Below are 14160 nucleotides of genomic sequence, written 5' to 3'. Positions count from 1 at the left end.
TACGGCCATACCACACCGAGAGCCTTTCAGCTAACCGATCTGCCACTTCAGTGTCTGCATCTCAAAATGTAGAACAAATATCTATTTGCCTAAAGGGACATACTGTAGTATGGTGCTAACATGGGTAGAGGAGCTACATGGCTAGCAGGATGAACTTAGTCAAATTACTTCCCTAATAAAGAGGCTCAGAGCTCTGATCCATGATTGACATGAAGATATGCTGTGCAGATCTTCCTTCGAGGAAGGATGCCTGAGCTGTGTGGGGAAGGGTCAGCAGACAGTCTTAAGCTATCCACTCCCTAGAATCTCGGAGCCTATGCTCCAGAGTTTATCTGGAGATTAAGCAAGCAGAGGGATAAAGGCCCTTTTGGCATGAGGCAGGACTCCTCTGATGATCAACACTCATTCCAGAGAGACCCACTGGGTTGGGTCAAGGTTTTGCAGAGACTGTGATGCTGTTAGATTTCTGCCCCTGCACATCCTGCTTTTAGTCTCCTTCCATTCCTAACAAACATCCTGTACTTCAGACTCCCATCTAATCCCAGGGAAAACAATCTGTAACAATTTGTTTAATGCACATAGAATATGTGTAATTCATAGAATTAATGTAATGAAGTATAAATGAGATACATGTGAAGAGCACTATACTAAAATACTAAATAAGCATGAATGAAGATCCACAGATTATTTCCAGTATCACTCATTGAATATATCGACTCTCAAAGGGAGAATACATGTTAGAGATGGTTGAACATATTACAGCAAATCTCTTCCAAGTGACTTTCTACTTCATGCCATCTTATATTTTTAGATACAGAAATACTGCTACTCAGAGAATTTACCCATACCCCAAAATGCAGAGACCAGGGTTTGGCTAAGGCAGTCTCCAGCCTGAATTCTAAAAACCCAGTATTGTAGTCATTACTGAGGTCTGGAGAATGGAGGAAAAAATGGGATTTTATAACAAACTCATGCCAGAAACAAGTAAATTCCTCACTCCAAGCAGGTAAGCATCACAGCATTTTTCAGGATGCCCTTTCACAGCCTGTAGGGTAGTTATGGGGATGGGCCCCAAAGCTACACTAAACAAAACCAGACTTTTCTGGCAGACTCAACATGAGTATAACCTGCCGTGGGTCCCATGAGGACCAATGTCCCAAGGGCTCTCAGGAAAGCTTGGGAGATGCCAGTTCCCATCACATAGAGCTGGAGTCTCATACAAAGAATTTCCTTGACTGCTACAGGTTTAAAACATATATATATTTTCTTATCTTTAGGGAGTTTCTGAGACAGCATAAGATCGTGGAATGATATGGGAGCCAACTGTTCAAATTACTCATGAAAAACCAAACCCCTATCAGTCTAGGGTAGGGGTTGGCAAACGTTTTTGTCAAGTAAATATTTTAGGCTCTGCAGGCCATACACTCTCTGTCACAGCTACTCAACTCTGCAGTTGTAGGGCATAAAAGAATGAGGATGGTTGTGTTCCAATAAAAGTTCATTTTAAAAAATGTGGTAGGCCAAATTTGGCACACAGCCTATATAGTTTAATGACCCCTGGCCTAAGGTAATAGAGTCGAAGTACTCACTAAGGTCATGAGTCTCCCTTAAGTAGGTCCTACAGAAAGAAAAAAGGTGGGGGAGGGGGATGGAGACTTATATAGTAACAAAAAAGATGCATATCCTGTTAAACATAGAGCAATAAGTATTGTGATACTTGCAACACTCAGTGCATTAGAATCTAGAGCACAGACCAGCACGGGAGCGTGAGTGTCCTCCCTCACACTGTATGCTCCAGATGTTCGGCAAAACTACGTGAAGTTCAAAGATTGAATGTGCTGCTTACGGTTTTCTCTTTCTTAAAAAGCGCAATGCACTTTAGCAAATTAACATACCTATGAAGTCCTGGTGCAAAGAAACGTGAGTTCGAACTGATCTGGCCACAATGTCTTTAATCCCAATAGTGTCCCTTCGAACACAGGGAGATGCTGCTCTTGGAGAAAGGCAGTGTATATCTATTTTTCAAATTTAACAGGCATAAATGCACGTTTATTTTATAAAAAATGTTTTGCTAAACATTGGTTTGCAGCCTCTATATGGAAAATTTATAGGAAGATGCAATTTGGAGCCAACTGCAAGTGAAGATGCTATTTAGAGCCACTTATAATGAAATAAACCCCTTAGTTATGAATCAGTTATTATATTTCACTGAACTCCAACTGTTTCTTTCTCACTGCTTAATTTCATTCTAGCTTTTGTTATTATGCCTAAAGAAACCATTTTAACATTTTCTCGCACGCACTTTTAGTATCAAAAATTCCATCTACAAGTTTTCAGCTTTTTGCCTCTAATTGTTCCACTGGTTGCCCTAACTGCTTTAATAAATAATATTATCTGGTTCTGCTAGTCCCAGGATTCTAAGGTCCCTGCATCACATATTATTTATTATTCCTCTAAGGAGAAAAAGGAGCCCTTTTCTACCCAAAGCATTTCTTTAGAGAAATAGAGGAAGAGAGGATGAGAGAAAAAAATTATATACACACAGTCCCCTATCCAAATTAATATTAGGTTCTCTATAGTGTAAGATAGTTCCACCTTGGCATCATTAGGTATCTGTGGTTGCTTCTATTCAAATTCACCATGAAACTAAGAAACTTGCTCCTCCTCCATGTGACCCTCAAGTTCCATAATCTAACTTTATCATTTTTAGAGAGCATGTATCTAATTAGATAAATACGAAGAGCTTGGGTTTTCCATGGCTATTCAGCCACCCTCCCTACTGTAGAATAAGGTCTATAAGGGCAGAGGCTTGTCTTTACAGAAAGTACCTAGGAAAACCTGAGTTACACTGATATTCGTTGTACAACAAAATAAGTAAATCCTATAACACACACACACACACGTGTGTATGTGTGTGTGTGTGAATGAATGAACAGTTATCTGACTGAATGTATGACTTAACTGACACATTAACTACTGGTAGTTGAATTAGCAAATACAGTGAGTTTTCTGGAACAATGATTTGAAGAGTTGGTACTTCTGAATTGGGAGACAATCAAACTTTTATTTGGCTAAGAGTGTGCAGAAACTAAATGACCAAGTTTTAATTATTTTAAAAGGACTCAGTCTTTGCACCAGATCTTTGCACACTGTTGGTGAGAATGCAAAGAAGTGCAGCCCCTTTGGAAAACAGTATGGGAGTTCCTAAATAATAATTTAAAATAGAATTACCGTATGATCTGGCAATCTCACTTCTGGGTATTTACCCAAGACAATCGAAACCAGGCTCTTGAAGAGCAATTAGCACTCCTATGTTCGTTGCAGCACTCCTTACATTAGCCAAGATGGGGAAACAACCTACATGACCATCAACAGATGAATGAATAAAGAAAATGTGGTATATAGATAGAATGGGATACTGTTCAGCCTTAAAAAGAAGGAATTTCTATACTGTACCACAACAGATGTGAACCTGGAGAACATCATGCTAAGTGAAATAAGCCAGTCATGGAAGGACAAATACCACATGATTCTACTTACAGGAGATAATCTAAAATGGTCAAATTCATAAAAGCACAGAATGGTGGTTGCCAGGGGCTGGGGGAAGGGGGGAATGGGGAGTCGCTAATCACCAGGTATAAAGTTTCAGTTACACAAGATGGATAAGTTCTAAAAAGGTGCCGTACAACATTGTGCTTAGAGTTAACAATATTATATTGTGCACCTAAAAATCTGTTAAAGAGGAGAGCTCATGTTAAGTGTTCTTATCACCAAAACAATAATGCAAATAATAAATTAAATTAAATTAAAACAGACAAAAACTAGGTCCTTACCAAATATGGGAGTTACTACAAGACTGGGGAGAGAGTCAATCGATACACAGTCTACCCTCTAAATTAATGCCAGGTTCTCAACAGTGTGGAATATTCCCACTTTTGTATCACTGGACATCAGGAATGTAAGGAGAGTATTTTTTGGAAAAGAGCTCATTAACAGCAAGCCAGATAACTGCAGTGAATTATAAAAATGCCCAAGTTCAAATAGGAAGAACAAAATGCAATCTCTTATGTTGAGTGGGCACTTACATTCAGGAGATGAATTAGGACAACAGAGCACTGTGGCTACCATGATCATGTGTCAGTCTACTCTGCCTGCTGAATGGCCATCATCCCCACTTTTATTTTAAGCAGCTCATGTAGTCTTATTCAAGGTGAATGCTCTGAAAGAAATAGGAAGCAACTACCTAAAAACAACAATCACATGTCATCTCAACACCATGCTAATACCAAATACACACTTGAAATAAATTTATTAAAAGGAAAAAAATGAACCACAGCAGGTTAACATGAAGGCACTGGATTATATTTTAACACTTAGTCTGTGCTAAGAATTTTTACCTTACATATAAACAGTTAGCTGCATATAAGAGCATTTCAAAGTGTCTGTCACAAAGGATGGGCTCAGTAAATAATGAACTGCCATCATCCCACTCCTCATGCAAAATGCCAGAACACAGCAAAGCATGCACAGGCATGGTAGTCGATGGTAAGAAGAAATTTGGGTTTAAATCCTGGCCCTGCACTCCATACTATATGACAATACACAGGAACTCATCCTTTTAGAGCTTCAGCTTCCTTCTCCATAAAACTAAAATCATACTCACTACTTCACAGCATCTGTTATGAAAAATAAGTGAAATGATACATAATAGGAACTTAGCACAATGTCTGATTTATGCTACTGTTAGAAAATTGTTTCTTCTTTTACCTCCTTAATCACAATTGGGTTTACAGCCAATAGTAACAAAACCCATACAAAGGGGTTGGACTAATGAGCAAGGAGCATTCCATCCATGTTCTGGTTAATTACACAGACCTGGGATATTTTCCTTCCTTGTTGGTTTGCATCCCGAATGGAATGAAGCCATTTAGAGAATGAGTAGTTTATGATTTCAATTAAAATTGGTCCTACTAAGCTGTTCCAACAAGCAGAGACACAGTTGAAGTCACTGAGATCACACGGGAAGAAAGTGTGGCAGAGAGACAGAGGATAGGCATTGTGTTGTCAGAAAAAACCTAGGTATGCACCACAGTTCCACTCTTGGTTATTTGTGTGATACTCAGCAATTTAGGCTTTTTATCCACAGTTTCCTCATCTGTTAAGTTGAGGTAATGAGTATGTTATCGTATAGAGGTGTTAGGAAATGAAATGAGTACATTTAGCACATCCTTGCCACATACTGAGCACTCACCAGTAACAATATTCACAGCAGTAGCAGGGGCAAATTACACTAACTGAGGTTAATTAAACTATTTAGCCAGTAACTGTTATAGGAAAAACAGATAATGCTGCACAGTCAGCAACCTTTAGGAGAAGAATCTCTGTTAAAATAAGCACTGGATTTTTCATTTGCATTTATGATATACACCAATGGTGGCTTTATTAACTAGCAATGCTAATTAATAGCTACTACATTTTTAAATTCAATAACTTAATTTAATTATTTCAGTAACCCTGTGAGGGACATGATATTATCCCAAAATACAGATGAAGAGACAGTCTCAGAGAATTCCAGAGACCGGCTAGTGAATTTGAACTTTAGTTTGCATAAGTTCAAAACATAACATCTTTTAAATAGTTTACCCAACATTATTCAATATTACTGAGAGACATATAGCACTGAATAAAGTAGCAAATGTTTAATTAAGGTTCCTGGAAGGAAGAAGGTAAGAACCTCAGTGTCATTGTCTATTTTCCCCTGAAAGGGAATATATAGATAAAGATAAAGATACAGATAGAGGTGTAGGAATAGATATAGATACAGGTCTAAGAATTTTAAAATACATGCTATTTCCGGCTTGATGATGTGCTCTCAAAAGAAGTTGAGTCTTACGGGAAGTTGACCAACCAATAAATGACTGCATATTTTAACACGGCAAATGCCACAATAAATGCCTATTTCTTGCTGCATGGCAAAGTAAACATCCCCCTAAAAGATGGGCATATTCTTGTCAGCATATGAAATACAACAGTTCTAAAGAGACAGTAATGCATAGCTATTTGTTACTCAGTAATTCCCTGAATATCTGTGTCCTCTAGTTCTGTTTAAAAAGGTTAAATGGCTCTAATCTGTCTGCTAGACTCATAAGGAACCATGCATTACTCTGGCTAGTCAGGAAATTTAATTTTCTACTCAAATTAACCAATTGTGCCAAGAGAGAGGAAAGCTGCTCTCCATAACCCCATGAAGTGGGGTTGTGGGAGGGGATGGGGGGGTGGAGCAACAACTGCAGAAAAGCAGAACAGGTGCTGAAACATGCAGCTGATGATTCTTACATTCTCATCCCATGCAGCCAATCCCCCTGCATTCAGACCTGTGTGGGACTTGCCTTCTGAATCACACGGACATCAAAGCCCTGTTGTAAAATGCTTTGAAACAGTATTCACCCCTTCTTTGGGTGGGACCAGATGCCAAGGAACGAGTGCTTGCTTGAAATCTATCAGAGGCACAGATATGTCCTTGTCATCGGATGCTATTTTATCTGTCCATCTCTCCTGGTAACACAGCCTCAAATCCCCTTTAACTTGCCTGAAAACAAAACACTCCTAAGCTGGGCAGTTGTTGCTAAGCAGTTTCAAGCTTCCTCTACACCTGCCTTTCAAAGCAGTGGTAAGAATTTGGGGCGCCTGGGAGGCTCTGTGGATTGAGCGTCCGACTCTTCATTTCGGCTCAGGTCATGATCTCACGGTCTTGAGATCGAGCCCTGCATCAGGCTCCGAGCTGGGTGTGGAGTGTACTTGAGCTTCTCTCTCTCCCTCTGCCCCTCCCCACCTCCCTCTCTAAAAAAATAAAATAAAATAAATTCAAAGCACTAGTAATAATAAAACATAACAACAGTAGTAACAACAATAATTAACTACAATGACAATAATCACTGGATTCCCTGGGTACTGGAAATAGTATCAGCAAATCTCCATGTTTGCATCAATAAATGGAAAGATAACAAAATGTGCAAAAATACATGAGCAACCAGAAACCTGGATTTTTAACCAGTTCTGCAAGTTGACAGTTGCCATCACTAGGGCATGACAAATTCTTCAGCCCTCATCTCTAGCTGATTAAGACCATGTCTCTGCATTGGAAGTCTGTTCCCACTGCCACTATGCATTCCATGTTTGGAGTTTATACAAGATTGCCCCAATATCTGAACCCCCCTTTCCCTACAGGCCCCTGGCTTGGCATACTCCTGAGCCCTTTGTGTGCTCCTTGCTGAAAAGAGTAAAACTCTTGTCAAATCAAGTGTTAAAACTGGCCCCGTCACTCAGTTGAACCCATCTTACTCACTGCCTTCATTCGGTCTCATGCTTGGAGATGCGAGGAAAGTGGCAATTGCTCCTGTCTGTGTTCTTTCAGAGAAAATGCAGGAACATAAAACAGGACAGACTCATTATTCAACAGACAGCATTGCCCATATGTATAAATCAGCATTTCAATATACAGCCATTTCATAACTTCAACATGTAGTCAGAAAATGGATGACCACATACATGTAGTTTTTTGGATACTTATTGTCCTTGTATTCAACACTTGGTCCTTTGAGAGACACAGTTCTCTTAGGCAAATATGGGCATTCTGTGTGGCTATCGATTGCTGAACTTCTTTAGAACTGAGAATGGACAACTGACCATTTTTCAAAACCCCAAGTGGGATTTTACCTTCTTAGAGGTTGGGCTCTTTTGAGGGAAGCTTTTTTTTTTTTTTTTTGTATCCTTTTGGGATACATTCTACATTATCAAGAGTTTTGAAGTGGCTTGTATTAAAACCAGCTTTTCTGAATCTGAAAAGAAAGATTTTTTTGCCCTAACTAAAATTATCTGGGGCACTGACTATTCTGTGGGTTTCAACTGTAGTCTCACAGTTTCCATACCCTTATGAGCAATGGGAGTTTAGTACATAAAAAAGAAGTGAATAAATAAAACTTCCAGAAAGCTCACCTGGCCAGAGTTTCCTTGATTAAAGTAGATGGAAGTATATCCATTCAATAAGTTGGGATCAACTGACATCTAATTCACAGATTAAATGGACAATTCTTTAAAACCGTCTTCCTCCATCTCTCTCTCTCCTGACAAACATTTCTAAGACAATATTTGAAATCCACACTCAAACACATCATTAGCCAACACTTCACCCTTGGAGACCAGTGTACAAGTTACAGATCTTCAGTGTTCTTTCGGAAGCAAGCTATTTAGCTTGAGCACTTGTACCATCATTTGGATGACTGGCAAAAGAGAAAAGATGTACACAGTTCAAAAGGAAAAAAAAATTGAGCCTCATTTCTAAAAAAAGGCAGAAAAACTTTAATAAAGGATTATTTCATCTTGGGAAAAAGTTCTGAACAAGGAAAGTACTTCCATTTTTTTTTTTTAAATGGAAGAGAAAGATATTTTCTAAAAAGGCACCACTCCAGAGATGCTGACCTATCAGAAATGTCCATGAAGTGATAAGAAAATAATTTCAAAGCCAAACACCAAACACAGAAATAAGACAGGGGCCTCTTAACGCACTGAGACAGTAGTCTCATGCCCCTAAAATCCTTATATGTACTTCACTTAACTGTCAAAAAGGAAAGAAGACAAACCAGCAATACTTGCCCAACACTAGAAAAAAAACCGAATACACAATCAAGCAGAGAAAATATAAAAGATCCACTCAGAGGCACTGCAGAATGTACGCAATTTTGCATTTTCAGTGAGTTCTCTGAAAGCGGCAATAGCTTTATTCACCCTGATATTCCTGGCTCTGGGTACTGTACGTAGCTTTGAGGAGGCGTGTTAAGAGCACGCACGCACACATTGTGTTGACCAGAACTCCTCAGGCATGTGAGCATGCTACCAAAGGCAGCCACACAGAATGTACACATAACTGCATTTTGTACTGATGTGCTCATCATTTAACTTAGCCTGTACACCTTCTAAAAAAGAAATACCTTATAGGACTGGAGGTGATATCGGGGTCACGAGCAGTCACTTGCCCAATCACGGAGTTTAGAGCAGCATTTTCATGAACTTCAAGGAGGTAAGTCGGCGAAGAGAAGACAGGAGGCTCGTCAGCATCCTCAACAACGATTTTGACCGTTGCCGTGTCTTTAAAGGGCCCCCTGCCGCTGAAACGTGGGTCAATATGGACATTGGCTGCCTCTACCTTCAGCGTATAGGATTTTTTGGTCTCAAAGTCCAGAGGCTGTTAAGAAATGACAAAGATGAATGTTTCTCACTAATGACCACAGCAGCAAGAACAAATGAGTATAATGCTGATGGATGGTCGTTATGTGCATTTAAGCCCATTTGTGAGCCTTAATGGGCTCACTCTCCATTCCCTCAGATTCAACCTGTAAATTTTACAGGCATTTATTGATATCTGTTTATTATACAAGCTCAGTGAATCTAATCTCCTATTGTTTTGCTTTGTTTTGCTCATTTCACTTGGAATTCACAAAATATTCACAGTCATGAATTGTGCCATCAAAATTTCACTTCAGAGTCATAATAAAATTTTACTAGTGGTGGCATGACCTGCATACCAATCAGCCAGTTAATCGGGCCTCTGCTGGTAGGAGATAAGGCAGCATCGAACACAATCTCTATCTGGGAAGAATATTTTATCATTTCTGCAACAGTGTGTGAAATGTAAAAACTAGAAATAATCATTGTTTAGTCCAAGGAGACATTATAAAGCATAATTTAGCACTGATCCCAACAAAGAGTGTTTTCTTATTTCACTTCCAAAAGCACCGCTGTTCTACGGATCATGTGGCTAAAATGAGGTTTATTATTTTTTAGGGTATTCTTAGAAGGTCTCTATTATAAGTTCAGGGCCATGAAACAGGTGGGCATATAAGGAAATATGTATGCAGATGCATATTTATCTGTGTTTATATGTAGAAGAAGGAAGGGTAAAAGCAATATATATAGAGAGAGATAGATAGATAACTAGGTTTGTCTGTACCTCTACCAACCACTTAAAAGCAATTTGAAATTACCTCATTGCACCATTACTGACAATATTTCTGACACATTAATACCTCATTCCTTAAAAGCCCCTGAAACCTCAGCTAATGACCTAGGTAAACAGAAGTAGGGAGAAGCAAATAGTTCCCCTAAACACTCAGATGCCCATCTGTATCGGAATCCTTACAGTGCAAGTCTTGGCAACTCATAACACTTCAGCTTTCAAGAATAAAAGTCTGTCAAGGTTCAGAGAGACAATTTAGGTGTGTGCTGCAATTCTTCATAAGAAACAGAACTTCAAATCTGCAATGCAGATTTTTTTTTTAAGATTTTATTTATTTATTTGACAGAGAGAGAGAGTACAAGCAGGGGGAGGAGCAGGGGGAGAGGGAGAAACAGGCTCCCTGCTGAGCAGGGAGCCTGATGCGGGGCTCGATCCCAGGACCCCGGGATCGTGACCTGAGCTGAAGGCAGACGCTTAACGACTGAGCCACCCAGGCGCCCCTGCAATGCAGATTTAAAAAAAAACAATTTGCAAGACAACCTGGCATTAGTGAACTCTTTCAGAACCCCTGTACAAGCTTAAAGATGTACTTATTTCAAAATTTGGGATTGATTTTATCTACCTGAATTCAGTTCTCATGAGACTTGGCTTTTGGGGGAAATATTTTCTAGTAAACAAGGCAGATACTCACTTCCCTGTCTATTCTGAAATTACTAGGCACCTGTACGTATGAATAGAGGATTCAACATCAGCATTTTCATAATTTGCCAATCACCCCTACTGTAACAATTTTGCAATTTCAAATTCTTCACAAACACTGTTAAATATAGCAGATTACGTTCTGTTTATTTTTCTGAGCTCCACATAATGACAATGTATCCAAACACATCCTGGTGTCCTTAGGATTTTATCAGACAAAAAAGAAGACCCATGAATTGTAGAAATACGACTCCCTAACACATTGTTCTCTACAGTAAAATACATGGGTTTCTTGGTGTCAAAATGTGTAGTATATAGTTCCGTGTTTATGAATAACAGTGAATAAAACTACAACACACGGCTAATTGCTTCAGTTTATAAAAGTACCCTATGGTAGCAAAGGATAGCAGTTAATAATAACAATAAAAATGACATTAGGAATCAAAAATGACATTAGGAATCAAGGAAAATGTGGCTCTGGGTTATTCAGTAATTGACTCAAGTATAATTATACTGTACTCTCTTTTAAACATGAGTTTTTAAATACTTTGCAACTCTTAACCTAAACTCAAGCCAGGTAGAAAGCACAGAGTTAAAATAAATGCAGCCATTGTTTTCCCCTCAAAATTAATTTAAACAATTGATTTTGTATACAAAAGTATATCCAGAAAACTCCCGGTTCCCATTGTCACCATGTCTCCAATGGGGGATTCTAAGAGCATGAGCATTGGAAGCAGATTCCTATGTAATACAACAGAGAGAATTAGATAGTAAGCTTGGAATCACATGAATGTAATGCTGAGCAAAACAGACAGAAGAACTGTTGGCTCCCAACAGTGTGCTCTGCCATCTATCTTCTTATTCATGAACCAACAGATTTAATTGAAATTAATTTGTACTATTTTGTGAAAAAGACATGAAGAACAATATTGAAAAAAATACTCATGATGAGGATAAAAGGGTATTTTCCTTGCAAATGCCAATGCTCACAAAATAATGAAATGCATTCTACACATTTTTTTTGAATGTAAATGTCATGATGATAGACAGATACAGAAAACACTGTACAGAATTTTTCCCATCTATCACAAAAGAAATGGCTGCTGGCAAAAGTAGATGCAAATCACTGTACATTACCTGTACTATTCATGGAGATATTTCTTTCTCCAATGGTAGCCCCACACCCACGAGTGAGGCAAAGATGAGCTTCATTTACCATAATGCTTGGACTTTTGATACATGGTGTCGAGTATCCTAGGGTAGCAGGGTTGGCCCTGCCCTTCTAGTGCTAGAGCTGGCTAGAACAACTGAGGTGGATGGCTCTGTCTGTCTTTGAGTTTCCCAGAAAGCAGAGCCTGCAATAAAAACTTAGGAATCTTCAATGCATTTTGTGGAGACATTCCAGGAAACAGGAGTACAGAAATGGGGAGAGTTATACAGAGAAGGATTAAAACCATTGAACTTGCCACCTCTGTGGGCAACTGAATCTTATCCCTACTGGGAATCCTCTTAAGAACCATAGAAAATATGCCTCAGAATAATGTCTTCAAAGAATAAGAACAGCCTACCAATCTATGTCCTTCATTGCTTGAGGTTTACCTTCTGAGTGTTGACTTCCCTTTGTGACTGGAGTGCTCTGGAAAGGAACTGGGTAAATTCCTTCAGCTTAGGGAAGAACACTGGGGCATAGATGAGGGAGAAATGATGGATGAGATGCGAAGCTAGCCACACCATGGTAACTGCTTGGCATGGCTTTAGCTGGAATAGAAAGTGGGGCCAAAGGTATGAGGTGCAAAAAGGACTCAACTTTTTCACAGCTAAAGAAGTGCACCCAACTCCTGTCAACTTCAAAACTCAAGTTTCGAAGAGGTATTTGGAAGATGAACAAACCCTTCCTTAGCTTACCTTTCTTAGTCTTATAATGCCATCCTGGGCCTGGGCATCGGAAGTGATTTCAAAGAGTGCTGTTCCATCTCCATCAATGATGTCATAGGATGACTGTGCATTTTCACCAATATCCTGATCATTGGCTTTCACCCTCCCTATGGCAGTGCCAAGAACTACATCTTCTGGTACTGAGAAGTGATACAGACCTTAGAAAAGGAAAGAAACACTGAGCATTGCACAAATTCCGCTCATTTACTAACCCATTTAGCAAATATTTATTGGGTACTTTCTTTGTTCTGAGCACACGTACAGACATTAAGAACACAGTGATGGAAGACAAAAGTATCCCTTTTGCTGCGAAATATACAATCCTTTACATGAGTCAGAGGCAAAGAGATCCCAGAAGAAGTGATCTCTTTTCGAGACTCTTCTGAGATATGAAACTTACTCAACCATATGTTTACCAAACATATATTTGGAGCTTATATCAGGATGTTAGTGAGTCTACATGAATGTTCTTTCCAATTTGCCATATAATCACATTGGCTGCCCGTGGGGATACTCATTGTTGCCCAACATAAAATATTAAGCTAATTTCAGCACAGAAAGATGCAATGTGTAACACACTGAAAGTCACTTTTGAAGTTACCTTTATATTTATAGACTTGTAGACCATTTTTGATAAAATCCAATTACTAAACTTCTGCTGTGCCCTGCAGCAAGCTGTTCAGACACATGAAATAGCCCTCCTGTTACTAAAGTCCTCACTGCTCTGAAGACCAGAAATCCTACCTCCAAAACTCTCTAGGCAAAATACAATTATACACTGTACGTTTATTCTCCCATGGGGCCAGTAAAACGTGTCTAATTAGTGGTATTAGTCCCATTTTTACTCAAATCGCTTCAGTTGGTGTATTGGTGTCACTCATTTCATTGGCGGAGGGAAGCAACCATAACCCCTAGACATCACCACTCGGGACACACCTGCCCTACATCTAACTGCCAACTCCCGCACTTCTTTGCCTGAGGCTTTTCTCTGGCCTTCAGAGAAAAGCCATTTTACCCACTGCCTGTCAGGCCAGAACTACCAGAAAATTAATGCTCTCACAGAAGCAGCCATCAAAGACTCACACAACTTAGGATATAAAATCCCAGGCTCCTCCCCTCTCTGGTAGGGTAACACTGAGCTATTTCCTCTCTTTTATTTACTGTGTTTCAGAGTTTCCCCAACGGGATACAGCTCCAGTCCCCCACAGGTTGTAGCTGGCTTGATAATGTACTTATTGGCTCTCTGTCCTTCTGTCTCACATATCCTCGCTCCCCTACCGGCGATTCCTGGGATCATCTCCAATATAAACTACTTATAATCAAATTCTTGTCTCAGTGCCTGTTTCTGGGGAACCCAAACTCAAGACAACCAGGAAGTTTTAGTCCCATTGAAAGGGGAAAAAGATAAATATTTGATGAGCTATAAACAAAAAAAGGAAAATTAAATCTGAAGAACATTACCTAATTCTAGTCAGAACTCAATCACTGAGTCCCCTGGACAAACTAAGGCTTAT

At 39.3% G+C, this 14160-nt stretch overlaps 1 protein-coding gene across 2 annotated transcripts in view; it reads right to left on the bottom strand.

Annotated features, from left to right (window-relative positions):
• CDH8 (cadherin 8) overlaps positions 1–14160 on the bottom strand; it is a 349453-nt gene that overhangs the window by 141996 nt on the left and 193297 nt on the right. For both annotated transcript variants that reach the window (XM_081806499.1, XM_081806500.1), the window contains exons 6-7: positions 12617–12804; positions 8988–9241 (exon numbers count right to left, since the gene is read on the bottom strand). In XM_081806499.1, coding sequence (XP_081662625.1) covers positions 8988–9241; positions 12617–12804 — 442 coding nt within the window. The remainder of the gene's footprint in view (positions 1–8987; positions 9242–12616; positions 12805–14160) is intronic.

The sequence above is a fragment of the Leptonychotes weddellii genome, chromosome 16 (assembly GCF_054177405.1).
Source record: "Leptonychotes weddellii isolate Sample4059 chromosome 16, ASM5417740v2, whole genome shotgun sequence".
NCBI lineage: Eukaryota > Metazoa > Chordata > Mammalia > Carnivora > Phocidae > Leptonychotes > Leptonychotes weddellii.
Note: the sequence above shows the minus strand (reverse complement) of the source record. Positions and strands in the feature narration are given on the sequence as shown.